General features: G+C 36.9%; 1 protein-coding gene across 1 annotated transcript; it reads left to right on the top strand.

Annotated features, from left to right (window-relative positions):
* The first annotated feature begins 9,209 nt into the window (after positions 1–9,209).
* Positions 9,210–22,699, top strand: LOC146135989 (ubiquitin carboxyl-terminal hydrolase 12-like). The gene is made up of 8 exons (XM_083396384.1): positions 9,210–9,301; positions 10,682–10,765; positions 12,913–13,141; positions 13,923–14,587; positions 15,209–15,285; positions 16,574–16,657; positions 18,448–18,645; positions 22,229–22,699. The coding sequence occupies exons 1-8, from the start codon at positions 9,275–9,277 to the stop codon at positions 22,419–22,421; spliced, it is 1,557 nt and encodes a 518-aa protein (XP_083252510.1). The 5' UTR covers positions 9,210–9,274; the 3' UTR covers positions 22,422–22,699.

The raw sequence follows: 22,699 nt of genomic DNA, 5'->3' as shown, positions 1-22,699 counted from the left end.
CAATACATTATGGAGCGCTCGCTTAGAATATTCCCAAACTTTATGTTAAATAATAAGGTAAAACACGTTTATATTTTATACCTAAAATGTTTGTTGGATAAAAATCCGGCGGCTTTGCCCTTATTTGTTATTAATTTAAAAAGACTTGACTGTGACTTGAGTAATTTCTAAATGACTTGCTTGCAACACTGCTAAAGTGTCGTTTAGCCTTCTTAGGTCAGATCTTCTGATGAATCCTAAATAAAAATTTACCTTAAACATATTAGAATATGTAAAATCACATAAGAATGGAAATTTAGCTGGATTTTCGTTACTGCAGTAAATGTGTGACTAAATTTGCACTCATAGTGAAAATTCGATAATTGAGATTTAAATAGGTTAGGAATTCATTGGATAAAAACGACAGGGCTAAATCCATATTTAGTCGACTTTTTTTTTATATGAAATCAAAATTGACATAGAAAATATTAGTAGTATATTGTGCGATAAGCCTATAGCCTATCTAGTTTTGTAGGACATTTAAAAAATCTATAACCGGGAAATTGACCAGAATAGTATCAGTATTTTCCTGTACGAGTCAGCATCCACTTTTAGTCGGCAGTTTTTCAAGAATCTAAAGTAATTCCCAAACGAACCAGTAGCCCTGTATTTTTGGCATTATGCCAACAGGAAGCAGTAGCTTCGTTTAACCGATTTTTGCATTTTATACAATCACGTTTGTTACGTATCCCAACGTCGTTTTATGCCGGTAGCATTATTATCGTGGAAGGAGAACATTGTGTTAAATTAAGTCCTAACGTATTTTTTTTTCAGGTAATTGATTTGAAAGTTGCTTTAGCCTTTGGGATTTTTAATATAATAGTTTTAAACAAACTAAGCACTGAGAGAAAAAAATATACTTTAGGTCGCCAAAAGATGGCTGAAATGCACAATTTCATTTAATATCTTCACTGATAAAACGGGGATGCGATCGTTTTTTAAACAATGTGCGCTAAGATGACTCCAAAAAAGCACATTTTTGTTCCTCTTACTTCTATCGACTTGACTCATCTAACTCTTCTTCTTCTCTGATAAAGACTCTTCAACCAACTCTTACTCAGACTCTTCCTTCGCCTGTTCCTCTAATTCTTCCTCCAACTCGTGCACCAAATCTTTCCGCCACCTCTTTTCCGAATCGTCCTTGAATGTGTCTCTACTCTTCTTACACCTCTTCGTCCAAGTCTAACTCAGACTCTTCCTCCAACTCTTTCTCTAACTATTCCTCCGACTCTTTCTTCGCCTGTTCCTCCAACTCTTTCTCCAACTATGCCAGCAACACTTCACTTTATCCAAGTCTTTCCTCCTACTTTTCTCCCAACTCTTCCAACAACTATTCTTCTAACTCTTTCAAACTCAACGCAACGTCCCCTTGTTTAAACTCAAAGCAACGTTCCCCCCAGTAGTGAACGAGTTTCGACACTAATGCTTTGTATTGGAATCGGCTGAGATCCTATATGATCTATGAACGCTTATAGTCAATAACTTACAACGCTATTAGTATTGTCAAACTTTTAAGTTAAGTTTCCATTGACGCCGAAATTCCGACCTGTCCAATAGCAAAATACAGCAAAAGTAACGCTTGGGGTATTTTTTGTCCCGCAGCTAACTTCTCAGCTTCAAGCAGCCTCGAATCATGTGGGTGCACTGAAGCGTGCAGCTTTTCGACGTACGATATCACAGCTTCCTATTCTACTTTCCCGAGCATAACGGTAGGAGAAGCGATGGCGGTGGGAGGCTACGAGAATGAAAGTACGGCACGTTATCATCTTGGTATTTGTTATAATAGTGCTTAGGATTGCAGAACTGCTGCAACAGTTTTGCAATCCGCTATAACCGCGGTAATTTTGGTCCTACATGTGTTGTACTAATATCGGAATAAAATATCAAGTTTCTGACATCCTTACAATTATTTTTTGTCCCAACCCAACAGCCGCAGTCATCAAGTTAACCAAAGAGAAGCTACAACTTAACGACCCGGACTTGAAGTTGCTCAAAAACTACCGTGACAACCATCTTATGCTCGACATATTTTACGACTCACTCAGCATCCAGCACATGGAGCAGTCCAAGGCAACCAGCGAGATTAGCTTAATGAGTAAGTCCGCGTGATCAGCAGTGTTGTATACTAGTCGTTTTGAAATGATCTAACTGTCAGTCGTTTGCAAAAATTAGGCATTCTATAATCTATAGGGTTTATTGGTCACACGGCGTAAAATACCATACACTTACAGCACCTTTTTAGTTGAATTAATTTATCTTAAATGGATATTAAAAATAGACAAAGTTTAAAAAATGCGAACAATATTGAATGCGAAAATATTTTGTAGTTATATAGCTGCACCAGGGCTGCGAAGTCGGTTAAACATAACCTGAGTCCGACTCCGGCCAAAAAATGAACCCGAGTCCGACACCCGAGTCTCGAGCCAGGCTTCGACTCTACAATCTTTACTTCACCATCCAAGCTAAAATAAGGTGGATATTCAGCAATCCACTTATGGTGGTATCATATTTTATCTACCCAAAATATGATACATGGTTTAAAAATATTCCACCATATGCTATTCCACCGTAACAACTAACAGTTTGCGGATCAGTGTCGAACATTGGTGCTGCGCATGCGCATATCGGACTCGGGACTCGGGTAGTCTTATGTTGTCTTCGAGTCCCCATACCCGAATCCATCTCCAGCAAATCAACAGACTCTGTCGAGTCCTGTGTCCGACTACGACTCTGACGCCCTGAGTTAAACTTCGCAAAATGTATAGTTTTACAAGCATGGGCTAATTTTGCTCTCTGCCCTGATTTCCCTTGTTCTTCATTTTTGCTATAATATTAAACCTCTTTTTTAAAGAAAAATAAAATTTTCCTTCATAATATATTAACATATATATACTCATCACATTTTTATATGTAGCCCCATATTTGTCAACAAATAAACTTTTAAGTCCAGCCCAAAAAAACATATTAGGCCTTAAGTCAAGTTCAAGTTTTTGCATAACAGTTGTAAGTTAAGCCACCAGCGTTTATAACCAAGGTTATACTTGTTTACTCGTAAGCAGAACGGCAGTAACCACACGTTGTCCTTTTTGACTTTTAGAAACTAAATAGAATTTTTAAAGATGACGTTAACAAGTTACCACCTCGGACATCATAAAACTAGTAACAATAAGAAACCTGAGGTTATATCAACCTTCTACAAATATGCAACTGAAACCTATAATCTAAAACATTTCAGGAGATGGCGACATTGCAATTGAAAACAATAATTAGTAGACGTAAAATAAACATAAATTTCTATCAGCATGATGTGCCGGCAAAAATTATTACCGGTACTTCACGAAAACGCCGTTTCCGACCGTTCTGCTTTATTATGTCCTTTAAGTGGGATTAACGTGCTTTTTAAATGAAGGCGATTTTGGCGGTCTTCTTGGCCTCTGGCTTGGAATGAGCTTCGTCACAATCAGTGAGTTCATTCAGTTTTTCCTGCGGCTTTTCGGTCGCCTCTACACGCACGACACCCCCACCCCGCAACCCCAGCGATACAACCCAGGGGGCAATCGGTCCAGCTCCTGGAACTACCGGCCGCCCGACCCTGAACGACCCAAGCCGGTTTGGCACAACAGCTGGGAATTACCCACGTACGAAACCGTGAACGAAGTTCAGAAAGCAGAAATTGCAAGGACCCGTTCGAAGTAAATTTCAGTCTCCTCGTTTTTTGTTCGATACTATTTGCAGTTAATATTTGAAACTGGTCGGATCGTGTTTGTTACCTCTGTCGCACTGTTGTTTATTCGTGTTTGCTTTACCGCACCCGTACACTATGAAAACAGTTGATTTTCAGGTATGAAATTGAATGCCGAACAACGTTTTGCATATACGTGTGTGACGTTTCCTGAAAAGAATTCCTATAAACTATATATTGAAAAAAGTATAGCTTTATAGGGAACTATACAAGTTATTCTACCTGTTGGTACCGTAACAGTAAAGCCTATACCTCTTCTTAAAAGAAACACTCTGTCACAAAAGAAAACGTATTTTAGAGGAATTGCAGGGCTAGTACTGAATTAGTCTGGAGCTGATGCAGGTTTCTGCTATGATTTGAATTCGAGTTCGTTTGTTAAAAGGTTGTTTGAAGGTTGCGTGTTCTAACAGCTTAGCCATAGCAAGGTATTGAACGTATCGAGTTTATTGAATAACATCAGAGCGGCAATCAACTTACAGTAATAGCTTAAGGTCCATGCACAGTACAAACAGTCCAGCATAATAACTTCTCTCCGTTACATTATTTTAGTAGAGTGAGTTGAGCCATTGTCCAGTTGCATTCAGTTCATTTGGGTTAAGATAAGTTTCGTTAAGTTGCTTTACGCAAACGGCTTTTGTATGCATCGCCTGGTCATGGAATTTTATAACAGAGGCGTGTTAACGGAATGGAAAAAACATCTTCGTGTTACTTAACGCGGTCATTGTTTTATGGTAACAGGACTGCGTTTGGGTCACGTCATAAAGTTGATTATAAAACTTAGTTTCGGAAAATAAGAACAAATAATAAGACGTCCCCTTCAGAATATTTTTTGTAACTTTACGCCAGGTGACGTAAGTTAAGTCAAATGACTTTTCATTGATAGAATAAGTGTTCATAATTATTCTTAGCAACGTTTCCTCTTGAAATTTTAAAGGTAACACCAAACATTAGTGCAGTTAATCTGCCAAATAAATTCCTAATTCTAGAAAACGAGAAGATTTTGCCAATTTGAATTGAACTTTTATGTAATTATCATTACACCACTGCGGGCGTATAGGTTTTTGTAAACTTATAGGGAGTTGCGAAAACAAAATATTTTGGGTTAAAACCCGAAACATTAGACACCTGCAGCCAGGCTGAAAAAGTCTACTGTAGTTATAACGTTCGTTATATGCGCCCCGGTCTATGCGCAGAACGCTATATGAGGCTAAATTCTTTAAGCGAAACGCGTCTCCTATTTCAGCCTCTTAAACAACCACACACAGTTTGAATTTGAAACTTGTTGTTGAACTGAAAAAGAATCAAAGAAGCTGGCACAATACGGGAAGGAGACGGTTTCTACACAAAGGCAACGTGTCAAAAACAATTAACTCGTGGTACAATTTCAAATATTATGCTCACCAACTATTTGGGTAACCGGGAGAATGTGAAGCAAACAGCGTCAGTACATAACATTTCAAACGCCTAAATAAAATAAGCAATTTAACAAACAATGCTTCATTATGACGTCACACGCATAAACATAAACTTACCAAGAGTTAAGGCAAATGCAGTCAACAAAGAGCAAATTTACACTCTTTTAAAGTTCACAAGAAAAGGCACTGCAAAACAGGGAGTCGAACCGTTTGACTTTTCCGGTTCAGGTTCGGTTCGGGTTCAAGGATTTTTTCGGAATCCGGTTCAGTTCCGGTTTCGGTTCGGAGGAATTTAAAAGTTCCGGTTCAGCTCCGGTTCAACCATCTTTATTTCAAAACCGGTTTATAAAGTTCCGGTTCAGATACAATATAATTTGCGTTAAATTTCAAAATGTGGGTCGATAAATGTAGAGAATAATCTTTGAATTGGAAGTCATTTAAACTAAGTTACGTGACTTATTAAAAAAAAACAGCAACTCATTATTTAAATATCTAAAAAATAAACAATCAACAATTTTTTCATTCAATATTCGTATTTTTTTTCATAAAATTTCGAACATGGCGTAACTTGACTCTCTAAAATAGAAGTTGTGACATCATGCTGGAGCGAACCGCTTTTGTTTACAGGTTCGGGTTCGGTTAAGGTTCGTACTTTCAAATTATTCGGTTCAGTTCCGGTTCGGCTCCTTAAAATCCTATAAAAAACGGTTCAGGTTCGGTTACGGTTCGGAAAAAATTGACCCAAAACCGGTTCATAAAGTTCCGGTTCGGTTCCGGTTCGACTCCCTGCTGCAAAACAAGAGCAGCGTAAATACTACATAAAGGATGTTAGGCGCTCTTTCACTATTGTACGTAAAAATCGATAAAAAAAAATTTTTCTTCAAATGCCGCTTACCACAACACATATTGTTTGGGTTAGGGTGCGGGTTAGCGTTTGGTTGAGGGTGGGTCAAGTTATTATTAATAATAAACATAATATTACTTGACCCACCCCCACCCAAACCCTCACCCTAACCCAAACAATATGCGTTGTGGTATGCGGTATTATTATTATTTTTTTTTTTTTGCATAACTTTTCACGTACAATAGTGAAAGAGCGCCGGATGTTATTATATACACAAGGCAAATAATGCTGGGCAAGCTGACTACTTGTGTCATCGTAGAAACTTTAGCAAAGGTTACATTTACATAATATTGATATATTACCAGGGCTGCAAACCCATATTATTCACAACGAAACTCACCAAGAATAATCTTCCGAGTGACAAATTCGTCCTGTTACACAAAAAACAGCAATACAAACTTGCGCCACGACAGTCAGGCGAAAATGAAAAGACCGCGTCCGCATGTATCAAAAAGTTAATTCACAACGGTACAGCACCAATGTCTCATAGAAATCGGTAATTACTGGCAAATACTATGTAACAGTAGTTGTCCGGCGCACAAGTTGCAAGTATAACGTTGTACGGAAATGTTATATGAACGTAAATCTGTAGACTATACCAGACGCGTACTCGCAACGTTGTCTTGCTTTAAAATTTTATTAAAAATCAAATTTGACAAAAGAAACGCAACAGTGGAATCCGGGGTATTATTCGTGTTTGGATGGCGTGCTTATTAGGTGACGTAAAACTGAAAAAAAAAAGATTTTCCCTCAACTGCAGCTTGTATTTTAGCTGACTTGGAACGCAGTTCACATTGATGTTGCGCCAATCATGGCATAATAACACGCGGGAAAACAATATTTTAGTAGTCCCGTACATGGAACTTGGGTAACTGCGCTGCTGACAGTCTGAAAATGATTCTACCAAACCAATCACACATGGTTTACGGTTTTGGTTTATTTTGTCGCCGGAAGTTAACGATTGCACACTAAGCGGTTTCCCAGCTGGCGCATGGAAGGAGTGTTGAGGACGCACGTGTTCGCTCTGCGTCTAAAGATTCGGTATTTTATTCACAACTTAAACGTTGAAATACCTCCGTTGAATAGGTACAGATGTTTAACGTTGTCCATGATTAAATCACGCTAGTTATTTAACGGATACGTTTTTTTTTTAATAACATTAACGTCTAATCACAAACGTTAAATAGGGTCATACGTAAAACCTTTAGTATGTTACGTGTATTAAACGTTATAAAATAAAATAAAAACTTCTGTTTAATCGTTGGCGTATGATTAAATAACTTTAAAACGTACGACTTTTAAACGTCATGGGAAAAAAATTTAAACTTTTTATTTTAAATGTTGCCTATTAATGTAAAACTAACGTTATAAAAAACGCAACGTTAACGTCCTAACAAATTTCAAGACTTACGATTCCTAAACGCTTGTTTTAACGCTAAATAACCGATAGGTTATTTTAAAACTTCACGGTTACGTTATAAAAAAACGTTTGAACTTTAGTTTAAGTTTGGTAAACAACATAACATCAAAACTTTTAGTCTGTAGTGTTTCGGTGTACCGGTATTAACAATTTAAAACCAATTGGTAACGTTGTAAAATGGTTGTATAACGTTTTGTGTTTGTTAAGGACGGGGTATATTGTCTGGGCTGCGTTCAGACGTTCATTTCCATGAACCACTACTGACTGTTTAAAAAAAAAAAAAAAAAAAAAACCGAATGCACATGGTAATGGAAGGCAGCCTACCCGGCGCGGCAGCAAACAAAGAAACTAACATATAGGCGCAAAGCTGGTGGAGATCTGGCATAACCGCACGCAGTATGTGGCCGCATAGCTTACTGCGCAATATTGTGCTATGAAACGCAAATCACCATTTAGCGGTTTTCTCATCAATTTTTCAGGACAACTAATGCTTTGTGGCTGTTGCACGGTGTGGCTGGCTAGATTTTAACTCATTTTACTCTTTGCGCCCTTTCGCGCTCTTATAACGTGCTTTTAATTGCTACTATCTTACTTGGAATTGATGAATCACAGTTGAGAAAGCTTGGCAATGTTATAATTTAATTTGTCGTCAAACAGTGACTTCTGTGTTTGGATATTTCTAATCTCTCATTGACTACAGCAAACGACGTATATCGGAGTGACAAGAAATTTCGTAAACTATGCTGGAAACATTAGATAATGAACAACTAGTGAAATTAGGACAACACGCAAACGCACACGAATTGTTTTTTTTACAACTGATTTGAACCCTTTTGGTAAAGTCACATTATAGTATATTAACTATAGTCACATCCACTGATGGTCATATCCAAAGTCTCTATAGAAATCAGAAAAAGTTTAAGAAACGTCAAATTTACTTTTTGAGTAACGCTTCAATGAGCAAAAAGTGGCCCTGCGAAAATCTCCCGATATAGAAGGCATTTGAGTATAATAAACATGTCATTTTTCTCAGGAACCCTTGTTTGACGCAACTTTATAACAATTTTCAAGAATCTGAATCCATGGGTTACATGGCCTAGTGTATCCACCAAAAAAATGGCCCTGACGGCCTTATTGGTTATTTATTGGAATTGAAGGCATTTCACAGGCCAGATAAGCTGCAACTTTTTTCGGTTGATATATAGACCCTAAATAACGTAAATTAGTTCAAAGCACTTTTGACATTTTTTTGCAGATGACCCATACTGTCCCATGCAGTTGCAACAACAAAAAATACAAATGGTAAAACAGGCGCAACACTTCTATAAAAATAACATTAAACTTACAAAACCATGTTCCAGAGTGAAATAAATTTCACGGTGTTTATTTCGTAATAAAATACACTTGGCTTCAATTTTACATGTCGCTCAAAAATTGTGGCTAATAAACTTTTTATGACTGTTCTAAATTTAGTTATTTTGAGTTTACCATCCTGTAATCTTGTCGTTCTATACCTGTTTGTATTGCAAATCGCAAAGTCCATAGAAATTTGTTGGTTTTATGGTTTGCAATCGTAAAGGTTGCGCAATGTTTGATAAAATAAATAAAAATGTGAAGTTTAACCGCCTTAGTGTTTATTATTTAAATTTCATGTTGTTATGACTGATTTTCTAACAGCTTTCACTTTACAGTCCGATCCTGGTTAAGCTAAATGTATTCTTTAAAAAGAACTTAATGCATGACGAGGATAGTTCATGACGGGGTGTTTGCCTAATATTATGGTAGGTAGTTCTTTTTAGTAGTAATATTATTTTATAAATTTAAATTGCTTCGTAGCGGATAGCAGTTTGCTTAAGTATGTTATAAAACTATAAAAGGTTTTATATTTTATTCCGCCCTGTTGGTCTAGAATCCGACCACAGCATTGAAACAAATATTAAAGCAACGCACAATTTTTGGGTTAGGGTGTTGGTTAGTCTTTTGGGTTTGGACAATTGTTGTTATATTTATTATTTGGTAATATTGCTTAACCCACCCAAACCCAAATAATGCTTGTTGTGGTAGGATTCTAGAATCTGCGCCTTTTATTCCCATGACTGGTTGCCTTGTGTCCAAAAATTGGGCGCTCTTTTAGTTATGTGCATGAAAAGTTATGCAAAAAACAAAACAAAATAATACCGCATACCACAATGCATATTGTTTGGGTTAGGGTGAGGGTTAGCGCTTGGGTGAGGGTGGGTCAAGTATTATTATTAATAACTTGACCCACCCTCAACCAAACGCTAACCTGCACCCTAACCCAAACAATATGCGTTGTGGTATGCCGCATTTAAAGAAATTTTTTTTTATTAATTTTTACGTACATAAGTAAAAGAGTGCCAAAAATTGTTTCATCAGAAAACTAGTGGCATGTTAAGTGTGAACTCAGTAAATCGACAACAAGCTTTTCGTTATGTTGGCCAGACTGTATTAATTAGAACTTCACATCCATATTGTAAACTGTTAATATTGTGCGGGGCATACGTTTATGCATATTAAATATGCGCGATTGGAATGAAGTTTTTGCTGTAATTTGCGCAAATAAAAACAATGTTATTTCTGAAATTTGCATAACTAAAAATGAAGTACTATACTAAAACCATTAGCACGACGTAAGCATTTGAGTGACTTTTCATGGTGGAGTGAGCAACTGGGAAAGCCTAGTTTCCAAACTGAATTCACACCGAGATCTCAGCTGTGCTGAACTAAATTTTTAGGATGTGCTGTTGTGCACTTATGTTGTTTTCCACACCGAGATGAGTGTGCAATATACTAATTCAATTTACAACTCAGAGCTTCAATAGCATGTAGTGTTTATGGTGTGTTTATGAAAACAATATAATGTCACCTCAAAAATGTTTCTTGTATGGTTTATTTTGTGAGTAAATTGTACAAGAAATTAACGTTGTGTGCCATCAGGATTGGCTAAATTTCCTTTTGTAAGTTTAATTGTTGCATACAGCAATAATGTTAAACAAAACAGGTATATCTCTCAAATATTAAACAGTAAAACTTTAAAGCCTGTAGAACTTCGAAGATAAGGCTTTAAAAAATATTTTCTGTACTTAATATTTGGTATTGTTTTATTTCTGTTATGTTTGAATGTCATTTTTCTTTTTTAGGGAGCAAATGCTTCAGCAACACTCATGAAAGAAATCGGCTCAGATCAGTTTCCTCCGAATGAGAGATACTATGGCTTGCACAATGTAAGTTTGTTTAAGTTTTTAGTTGCTAATAAGTTCTAATAATGGCGAAGTGAAGCCAAAGTCATCCTTACACTTTATAATTTTTTTAGAAGCAAACAGCCTTTCAGCAGAAATTTCACCGAAACGAAATTTTGCAAAATCTTGAAAACCTGCATGTGGCAGACAATTTAGTACCTTTCACAAACCTATTTGAATAAGTTTTTTGCAAAATGCTGTTATGTTATGGATAACACATATATTTTTATTCTGAGATATTTTTTATATCTCAGAGTACGGTAACCCATTCAGCTTTAAAGCATAAATTTTATTGTTTGCGATGTGATACTACATTCAAAATAACACTATTGTTTCTTCATGGCATATTTATTTAAAACATTACAATGTAACTGCTTAATAATAACCACAACAGAACAATTTTTAAATGTTCCAATTGTTTTTTAAAAGCACATTAACTCTATAATATTATCCAACATTTGTAACCGTGTTTAGCTTTGGGCGTGGTCATAAACTCTAATAAGTAGGAGTTTGAATATCTTTCTTGTTTTATGGCAACGTTATGAAGGACAAAATACCAATGTAGATACTGTGCTGTACCTTAAATAGGCGCCAGACTTTGGTGTACAAAGCGTTTTTAGAGGTCCTGAATTTTTTGTCGGCTGTTAAAACGCCCTTGAATTTACCAAGTTTCACTCAGCATTAGTGTGTCAACTTCATATTGGAAACAATAAATTAAAGATACACCGTCATTTGCATATTTTAGGTTCATTAGTCTAATTTGCTTTAATTAAAATAAAACTTACATCATGTGGAAGTTCGCTTCTGCAGATATATAATCCAAGTGCTGATATTGAAAAATACAGACAAATAGTGTAAATCGTCCGACCTGTAATCTTTTTACAAGCTGGACACGCTGCCGTTCCATATATTTTTTTGTTATTTTACTACATAAATTCATTTTTTCGCTCTTCATGAGAATCTTATTTATGCATCTGGTATCAAAGTTTTGCCAACCTTGAATATCCTAATGCTTTTAAGTGATTTCTTATTATTTTAATTAAACCCATTTTCAATTTGTAATTGTTAGTTATTACTGGCGTGCCAAGACATTTAGGTTCTGCTTTGGCACATGTAAAGAAAAAGTTTGCTAAACCCTGATGTAGGTCAAACTTATAGACTGATGACAATTCTGTGTTTAGGGTTAAACCTCTTCTGGTTGAATTTTCTTCAACCCATTAATTAAGCCTGAAATAGATTGAAATGTCAACTGCCTTAACAATTCCAAAATCCTCAAACTTTTTTGCTGTTAGGTCACAAAATATAATATTAAAATGTAAATCCTCAACTTTAAACCGAAACCAACATAAAACAAATTTGTTATACATTACTTTAAAGATAATGCAATGTTGAGGCTTACAGAAGTACTGTTATGCATAAAAATAGGTTTCCCAAGTAGGCCCAGTGTTACGTTTGATGGCGATAGTGATAAGCAAGCATTTTGTGTTAAATAAGAAAATCTCTCTGGATTGTACCAAATGAGATATATACACAAAAGTTTTTTTTTAATTTTTAAATATTCTGCTTGGAAATTTTGCATCAAACCTTATATTGTTTTTGAATTTCATGGCCAAGCCCTCAATTGCTTACCCAACTCATGCTTTTACACATAATCTAATTTGAAACATTGTGGCATAAGAAATGGAAAGGAGGAAGGGTACCTTTGTTCTTAAAATACATCTTCACTTATATAATTGTGTTTTAAAGATAGTAATTGAAAGTGTCATCTTACTTTGTTTTTACTATAGTCAATGTGTTTCTGTTGTGTATATTTTTGAACACTATTATAGCATATAAATAGTCTTCATTTAAAAAAAAAAATGAGGTTAAAAAATGCATGACTTTTATCTGTTGAGTAAAGTGGATTTATTTACTTAAATTTATATTTCACTGGGCACCGCTGGAACTTTAGCACATACTGATTTCCTCTATGGGCCAATAAATTAACTGCTATGTACTTCTTTTGATTAAACCTAAACATTATGATGGCATAAAATTTTACTACTTTTTTGTAGCAGCAGAATGCATAAAAACACTCGGGGGTGTTAGAATTTTCTTAAAGTGTACACAATTTTTCCCTGGTCTTGTTACAGTTTGGCAACACATGCTACTGCAACTCCGTCTTGCAAGCACTATTCTTCTGCAAGCCTTTCCGCAACCGTGTGCTGCAGTATCGAAGCACCAAGCGTGGCGACAGCAACGGCAAGAAGGACACACTTCTCGGCTGCCTATGCGAGCTCTTTCATCTCATCATGAGCCAAAAGAAAAAGTGTGGCGTTCTTCAGCCCAAAAAGTTTGTGGCCAGGTTGCGGAAGGAATACGGTTAGTGGCAATGCAGTATTGATTGTTTTTTCCAGGGCATTATAGATTTTTTAATTTGTAACTTGCTATGTGTCTTGGGTAATTTGCAACTCCTTTAAGTAATGTGTAAGTTATGGATGTAAAATAATGTGCATTTAGGTATAACACTTTAAATTGATGAGCGATCTGCTTTTAGGATTGGTTATCCTGTCAAGATTCTCCAGAATTTGTTTTAGTACCAGTCTGTTTTTAGGATTTCTGCTATATAAGTTTGCTCCAAGTCCATCTGACTTGAGATTTTGCACTTACCCGATCACTAAAGCTAGTCTAATTTGTTCTGGGTATGTGCTGATTGACACCCACTTACCCAGCGGCAAGTGCTTTAAGCAAACCTTGTTTGTTGTCAGACTTACTGGCTGCGATAGCTGTGACTGCGACAAACCATGTTAAACACCAATGGCTGAAGGCGAATTATTGCAGAAATTGTTTAACAATATATGTTTGCTCTACTACAAAATGTAACAAACATGTTCCATATGATAAACTTTAACTTGTTTCTATAATTCAGTAAACAGTCGAGGTAGGCCATATGAAAAACTTGTTTAAGCGCAATAACATTGAAAACATTAAAATGTTACCCTAGTGATGATCTGTGGTCTACTTACCTTTCTGGTGATTGCAAATTTCAATTTACTATCAACCCTGTATGTGTAATCATCAACAGGAAACACAGACAGTTCAGTGCAAAATTTGACAGGACTGTTAGTTTTTAATAATGTTTTCATGTACTTCTATTTTTCAGATTCTTTTGACAATTACATGCAGCATGATGCCCACGAACTCTTCAATTGTCTGCTCAACTCGATTCACCACGTCCTTATCGAGGAAAAAAAGGCAGAACGTGAGCGCAAACGACTCGAGCTGCAAATGGCCACCAGCAACGCTACGGTCGGAATAAAGCGTGAGCGTTTGAGCTTCTTTCGATCTCGGAAAGACAAAAGCCCGCACAACTTTTCTTCAAAGGTCGGAGCCAGCTCTTTTGCTACGATAGAGGCTGGAGGCAGCTCTGGAACGGATGGTGGCCCGGTTGCTGAGATTCAAAACTCTGCCAACAACAACGATTCAACCTCCTCACTGGCTACTTCTGATTCTCCCGCTTCTACCGCTGAGTGCTCCGTCCCTGAAGTGCAATCTCTCAAAGAGGGCGAGAACAGCGACGAATGCAAACCCCCCAACGGCCACATCAACGATAAGGAAACGACCCCTTCGAAAATCTTCACCAATTTCTTTAAGAGCAAAGCTTCGAAAAAGAATAATTTAAAGTCGTCTGATAGCACGACGACCAGCAGCAGTTTCAGCAATGCGCAACATGTGGAAGACGATGAGGAAAGCGACAATGACACCTGGATCAACGATATCTTCCAAGGCACCTATACCACCATAACACGATGCCTAACATGTGAAACAGTAAGTTTTAAGCATTGATCAGCCGCAAAATAGTCTGTGAAAGTTTTGTGTTTTATTAAACAGTACAGAAATTCTACGGTTTCCACTCCCATTTTAACCTAAATTTTTAAAAGAATGAATGCGATAAAAGTACTCATTTTTTTGCAGTATATATTCAACTTTTTGTTCCTATACGTGTCTGACACTGTCTGTTCTGAGCAGCATAGCACACATAGTAAATTAATTAATACTAAGAGTCTATTTTACAACAATAAACTGTTAATATTTCCCATACCTGATTATTGTTCCTTATTCAAATGGCCTTTCTCAAACCTCTTTCATTCTGGTATTATTTTGTGTTGTATCAATATGTCCCCTAAAAATACATCTAATTGTATTGATCAGAAACTTTGGTCTCTAGGTTTTTGCTGTTGACATTTTAATGCTGAGCAATCTAATGGACTACAATGTTGTTCACTTTCTATTGCCTACTATGTATACTGTATAGAATACAACAATGACTGACTGACACTGTTCAGGGAGGTCTGGCCTGTTTACCAGTGCATGAATTTATTTAGTGAAATAAAAAAAACAAATATTTCTTTTGATAAAGAAAACCATTCATTCTGCTTTAAATTTCAGGTCAAAAACAAAGATGAGAACTTCTTGGACCTCTCTGTGGACATTGAGCAAAACACTTCCATTACCCATTGTTTAAGGTAGGTTTTATCGAATTTACTGTTGAGTGTTAAAAAAGATGCAAAGTTGTGTTTTTATGGTCTAGACTCAGTTGTTTTGGTAAGGTTTATCATGCTTTTGTAGATAGTATCTGCTAGCCAGTTAATTTGGTAGAAAATAATAGTAAACCATCCTAAATGCACCCAAATAATTTATGTACAAAATTCCATTTTTTATGTGGCGGAACCAGGCTGGCAGAATCTTGCCAACCTTCTGGTGACAAGCATTTCGGGCTCACATTCTACAGGTTTTTTGGCCTGTCTTTAAAGTTAACTGGCTGTTTTACTTACTTAATGTATAAACCGTGCCATGGTTGGGCAATAAAGAAGGTTATTAACAACAAAAATAGTGGACCAAGAGTTGTGCCAAAACGAACTCACATGCAAACATGCAGCTCAAAACCAGTTTAAATGCACACAATAGATAATAGCATTTATATATGTGGTTAAATTGACAGAAATTTTTAAGTGACACAGTACTCACATAACAGCGATTCGCATATTGCTCGAAATAAAGGCATTTATAGTCCAATTTAATGGAAATTGTTTGCCAAGGTTAAAATTCACACAGCGCAACATGCCATTGTATGCATAACACTTTTGTGCTGATTAGATTTATGCATTGTGCAACACAGAGGCAAGAACATAGAAAAACTTTAAGAAAGCTAAAGGAAGAGATTTTTTGCATCTATGTAATTAAAACTGACATTAAATATAGTTTATGTTGAGAAGCGTGGCCTGGTACACCCTGGATCCGCCCATGTGAATATCTTATTCTTACCTTTCTGCTTAACTGAAGTAACAACAATCTTGATTGCTTTTTTAAGTCAATATAGAAGCGATGCCAGTCAAGGTAAAATACAAACACACAACAATTGTATGACAGAAATTGGGTACTGTTTAAAGTAATAAACAATCTATCTGCTAGCACTGCCTTTTCCCCACTAAACAACAAGCTTGGCATTTCAGTTACTTTTTTTCAGAATGGCACAACAAAATTAATTCCTGTCAACTGTAGTGCAGAGTGTTCCTTCCTATTCGTGCTTTAAGAAAATATATTAGTTTATATTATGTGAAAACAACAACAAATTTTTTCTAAATAACGTTATTCGTTTGCACCAATTTCTTCTGTTTTCTGGCTGATTGCCAACGCTCTACCAACTGAGCTACGCAAGCATAACATCATAACAATTTTGGTGCAAAGCACAAAAGTATTTCTTTAACAACATTATTTAAGGCGCTTTTGACAATAAAACATTTTTGAATGCAGGGTTTTCAGCAATCAGCAAACTCTTAGTGGTGAGCACAAGTACTTTTGTGAAGCCTGCAGAAGCAAGCAAGAAGCTCAAATTCAGTGAGTGCCATTTAACAATCATACTTATTTTGAATTAATTTTGCAGATTCCAAGAAAAATCAGAATTCACACCTTGAGCATTAGAAATGGCACACCAGGGCGCTGCGGCACCCCGGTTGAGAACCACTGGTTTAATGGTTGGAAATTCGATTCAGAGATCCTACAATTAACGTGATCTGGCGATTGATTTAAACACTGCTTATTTTGGCAGTCCACCTGTGTAATACATGTGGCACTATTATTAATATTTTTTTTAATATTTTGTTGCCCATCTCCGCCGCCGACTGTTCTATCTGCAAACATATATAGCGTTTTGTTTTTTATTTGTTCACCACGCTTAAATACAAAAAACAATTCCCATTTAGACTGACTAAGCAAATTAATCATGGCGTTTCAAAAAAAACAATTTTGGCATTTAAAAGTGTCTGTATTTTTCCGTTTCAACAAAGGCCTAGCATTCCCGTTGAAGTGATTTTATGCTGTCAATTAGTCTGCTTCATTTCTTGGAAAAGCCGTAATTTCCGAAGTTAACCACGTGTACGTGAAGCTTGAAATTTGAAAGTGCATATAGTTGTTCAAACGGTTGAAGAAATTGCCTTGTCAAGTGAACGATGTAAATACCATTTTCTCCGTGAAGTGTAGCGCATGTGTTATCGTGTATCCACCAAGTCGGGCGTTCCGGTTCGATTCCAAATTAGGTCATCATGATAATACGTAACCAAATTTGATTAACGTGCAATGGCAATGTTTACCAAGTTATTTTGCCTAAATTAGTTTTCTGTTAGGAACTCAATTTATCTTTAGCTTTTAATTTTTTTTTAATTTAAATTTTTTATTAGTAGAAAAAATAACTATACGTTGGACACATAAACAAAGCTAAAATACACAAATTGTTTCTTGCCTAATCGGTATTGAAAACATCAAAGTAACAGAAGTGTATCAATACTTAGTACCCAATACTGGCTCCAATCCGCTATTATTAGATATCTTTTTTGATAATGAACACCCTCCTCTTACTTTAATCCAGCCCGCGGCTATTTTTAACACTTTTTTATAGAAGAAATAAGCAATTCTTGGTTTACCTAATTTAATATTGATTTATTGAATAAATTAGTATTACACTTGGAAGGCATTGTAAACTTTTGTACAATTGGCAGCTTGTCAACACAGAGCTATTTACAGCTCTTTTAAGACAGGACTATATACAGCCTTTGTTGGAAGTGAGTCGTTCCTTATATTCTGTGTATTTTAGATCCCCGTTTTGATTGGCCTTCCAAAACATTTTAAGTTTCTCATGTGGCCTCCCTGTCAAACATTGTTGTTCACCCCTTCTCTACGATGAGGTCATAGATTATATTATGAATATAACTCATCTTAAATTTAAATTAAGTCGTGACAACACTGCGTGTTTGCACGAAAGTACAATTAGGTCTAAAATGCGATGTTTGAAAAAACAATAAAAAACAAGTGTTTTTCACACATTATGTGGCCCTATTAGCAATATTGCTAAAGCCGCACATAAGTAGCAATTTAGAAATGAAGTTGGCTCCACCAGGCAACATATCACCAAATAGAAATCGCTCTTCTTGGTGTAAACGAAGAATAAACTGACGTTTCGGAAAAGTTTCGTTTACACAAGAAGAGCGATTCCTATCAATTAATTAGTAGCAATTGCTGCAGTTTTTTCTATGATATACACTCTCTATTACCATCACTAATAACGACCCCGTGTGAAAAAAACGGCCGCGCTAAACGCTTCTTCCGTCTTTTTGTTTTGCATCGCAAAATAGAATGCGCATCAAGAAGCTGCCCTGCATCCTGGCCCTGCACCTGAAACGCTTCAAGTATTGCGACACGCTCAACAAGTACACCAAGCTCACCTACCGAGTGGTTTTCCCCTTCGACCTGCGTCTCTTCAACACAACCGACGACGCTTCGGACCCTGAGCGTCTTTATGACCTCATAGCCGTCGTGGTTCACTGCGGATCGTGAGTGTTTCTTTTTTTACGGTCGTATTTGTCTAATTCTATAAATCTAGGATTCAGGTGGCACTGTAAAATGAGAAATTGTTTTGAATTCTCGACAAGCTTTCGCACCAACGTGCTTCATCATGTCAGAAAAGGCTTTTAATACAATTTGTCTTTATACACCATACAGTGCCACCTGATTCCTTTTTTTAGATTCCTAACTAGGTATCGAATCGATCGGTACCACAATAGTATCGCACACTTGGCATCGAGTATCGGCTCCGATCCAATATTATCGGTCTTCCCGAGTCCCAACAACTCGTACTCTGATATTTGAAATCGTATTTATTTTCAGATGTGATTCCGGCCGAGTTCTTATATTTTTAGAAATAATATACTGCAGCTTGCAAATTTTTTTTAGACTAGATTTTTTTTTAATATTTTAATATTTTTTAATAATTTTTGTCATTCTCTCGCAATTACACGCAGAGTTTTTATTTTTACTGATTAGTTACAAATTTAAATTTTGATGTAGAGTAACAGAGTCTGCTTGACATGTAACAAGTCCAATGTAATGGTTGGTCAAGTGTTCCAACCAGGGCCGGGGAACCACCGTAAAATAGCATTAGCTCCGGCTCCAGCTCCAGCTCCAGCTCCGGAGTCGTAAAACTCATATCCTTTGGCTCCGGCTCCAGCTCCGGAGCCATCAAACACACACCCAATGACTCCGGCTCCAGCTCCGGTGCCACCAGTCACTTATTCAATGGCAAGTTTCAAAAATTGCTTTTGGCTAACTAACGTTGGAGATGGAACAAAATATAATTTCTTAGCTTTAGCACCACAAATTGAAAAATGGCTTCAGCTCCACAAAAATAATAAAAAGGGCTCCGGCTCCAGCTCCACAAAAATAATAAAAATGGCTCCGGCTCCGGCTCCGGCTCCAGTTCCACAAAAATAATAAAAATGGCTCCGGCTCTGGCTCCAGAGAAATTGCTTAGCTCCAGCTCCGGCTCCCCAGCCCTGGTTCCAACTAGGTTTTGAGACTACTCAATTCGGCCAAGTAAACTAGCGTTTACTCGCCCTGTTATCGGATTCTTTAAGTAACTATCCACTCGCGTTCTCCAAATTCGAAGCGCAATTTGTGGACTACGGGAGTTTTTTTTCTAATTCCTTTAATGGCCGAATACCGAGTGTGGATAAATTACTCGCCGAGTTTTTCTTTAGTTGCGAATAAAATATTTAGCTACTTAATTAGGTTCTGGCGTTTAACAATCCACCCAAATATATTAAAAAAATGAAAATTTATTCAAACTACCCTGTAATAGGAGATAGTTTGCTACATATAGGCTTAAGATTTTTTAAAGGTATGTATAACGATTTCGATGAAATTTTCCAACCTCAATTTCGCGATTGAATAAGGAACGATGCTTTTGTAATTTACTTATAAGTGATAACAAATGCCTTCACGCTCAAAATCCGAATTAATGTTTTTAATGCAGTTATTTTTTTGGTCGGTTTAAATACGCCTTGTCGTGTTAACCAACCTATACCTGGAACCTAGATAGAGTTGTGCAATGTGCATCACTAATGGATTAAAAGCGCTACTATTGATTAACTGGGGACTAATCTGATTGCGTTTGAAATTACCGTTCTACTATGCGGTATGTTTTTACGTCAGATAGTGAGCAACAAAGACCAAATTAATCAGACCAAAATTTTTTCTGACGTAGATAGGGATGTTCAAAGTAGAATATCGAATCCAATTCTGCCGTTTATTTCGGGTAATTGGAACCGATATAATTTAATGTTTTACCGCGGATTGTTGCGCCTAATTGTACAAACGCGTGTAGTAAGTTGGCCTGTCGCTGCGGCGACCTATTTACAGTGCTTGCTTTAAATGTAACCTGGTAGTGCAGTGTCAGCGTTTTTTCGGGCGACCAATTACCGCGTCTCGCGATAACGTTCGTCTAATAATTAAGTGTCAATCAAGCGTTATTGGGCGAGCGACTAACGTGCAATGTCTGGTGTGGAGTTCGCAATTGCCCTAAATGCGTTGCAAAAGTAATATTACGTTGTAAAACGTGCTGGCCGTCTACAAAATGCGCTATAGGGTTACTTAAGGTCAACTTTAGGCCAATATTCAGCGAGGCTATGCAGTTATGCACAGCGTAATTGTCAAGAATTCGTTATGTCAATAGTAACTTTGTATTCTTTGCAGTACATTATTTGACTGCATAACAGATCATGTTGGTCAAAAAAGAAGCACTAAAACCCAACAACGCTTTAAAAAACAGGACCGAATTGCTTAAGACTTCTTTGTGCAGTGTTTCATTGTACTCACTATTGGCAAAAATGTAAGTTTAGGCAACAACCTGGACAGTTGACATAATACAGTTTACAGAACTGCTTCAAAATGACAGTTGTTAAGAATGTTAAACATATGGGAGATATTTTTATTATAATGTACACATGTTAGCAAATTGTTTGGGCGATTTATTGCTGTGATTGTAGGCCCTGTGGGGTAGATTAAGATTAATCCCTTCCCCAAACAAAACCAAGGTTAGATAATTTAATAAAAATATACTAGGATTCGCTATTCTGGATTCGTTATTCTAGATTCGAAACCTATTATTCTAGAATACCTTGGAATTCTACTTTGAACATCCCTAGACGTAGACATTTTTTACTTACCTAATTGTGCCTTATAGTCGTTATGAGTACCCTACTAGCGTTTCTACAGATTTGCAATGAAATGCCCGTCACATGTTTCTTTCACTCGCGCCCGACAATTTTTTTAAAGCTGGTGCCAATACGGAGCAATAAGACTGTGATTGGAATAACCAAATTCTCGGAATAAATCACAGGAATAAGACCTAATTTGGACTCACAACTAAAAAGATCTTAAATGCAAAATGTTTAGGTTTTGTTCCGTTGTAGCAACAACGTATTAGGTTTTAGTATGTTTTTTGTCTACACACTTTTTTGCAATGAAATGCCCGTCGCATGTTTTTTTTTCATTCGCGACATTAAATGTCCCATTGTGCGCTGCTGTCAAAAACTAACCTTTCTGAGAGTTTCAATCCCAGTAATACGGTTAAAATGATGATATGTTCAAATTTGACGGTTCGAGCTTCGAATCGTTAACCCATTGGCATTTTCAAATCCACGTGGACCGTGGCGACATTTAACGACCTTGGTGAAGGGCAGTGGACCGTAACAAAATTTTGTTTTTCTAAGAGTTAAGCGTATGTATGTTATACAGCTAGTGCAAGCGTTTTACTTCATATATTTGCAAACAACGTCCAGTCTGTTTGCATTAAATATGCCATGAATATTATTTACCTCACTATACTATCGTCTGGCATCGCGAACCGCACATAGGGTTCTAATAGATATTATCGGGAATCCTGCTTTTTAAAGCTGCTTTTTTAAAAAAAAACTAAATCATTTTAAAAATTTCATACTAAAACATCGGCAAAAATATTGGCCTTAATTTATCGATACTGATATAAACGCAGTAGTGTAACATCGGCAAATCGCTATATCAGTCTACCTCTACTTACCCCGACACTGTCTGACCTCCAGTAACCTTTTGCTTGCGCAGCGGGCCGTACCGGGGTCACTACGTGTCAATCGTGAAGAGCCACGGCATGTGGTTGCTGTTTGACGACGACAGCGTTGAAAAGATGGAGCCGAACGGCATGGAGGACTTCTACGGGGTGACCGCTGACAAGAACTCTGAAAGTGGCTACATTCTCTTTTACCAGTCGCGCGACGCCGCCGAAGGCCCCGGTTAAGAGGGGCCTTGGGAAATTCCCACCTTTTACCCCTTCCCCCTGAACACATGGTGCTCCCGATAAAGCAACTCAAACTTTCTCGTATCTCACCACTGGTTCTCAAACACGGGTTCCAGTAACAGGTTTTAGGGGTCTACGAAACATCTTCATATTTCGTTAACTGAGTTTTTATGTCAGCCGGAGCGCATCATTTTCTTTTTTTAATAATAAGAATAAAATCAATTATTTTACAGCTTGTGTAGGCTACAGTTAAAAGTTTGTAATTTTTTTCCTGATTT

This window comes from Ascidiella aspersa, chromosome 8 (assembly GCF_963924565.1).
Source record: "Ascidiella aspersa chromosome 8, kaAscAspe10.2, whole genome shotgun sequence".
NCBI classification, from domain to species: Eukaryota; Metazoa; Chordata; class Ascidiacea; order Phlebobranchia; family Ascidiidae; genus Ascidiella; species Ascidiella aspersa.
The sequence above is the reverse complement of the archived record's forward strand: the minus strand, read 5'-3'. Positions and strand labels throughout refer to the sequence as shown.

Excerpts from the sequence above, each read along its gene's own strand:
- LOC146135989 (XM_083396384.1), top strand. The coding sequence starts at position 9,275 with ATGACGGGGTGTTTGCCTAATATTATG. Across the intron at positions 14,588-15,208 it reads GATGCCTAACATGTGAAACA|GTCAAAAACAAAGATGAGAA; the intron begins GTAAGTTTTAAG and ends TTTAAATTTCAG. Across the intron at positions 15,286-16,573 it reads TCCATTACCCATTGTTTAAG|GGTTTTCAGCAATCAGCAAA; the intron begins GTAGGTTTTATC and ends TTTTGAATGCAG.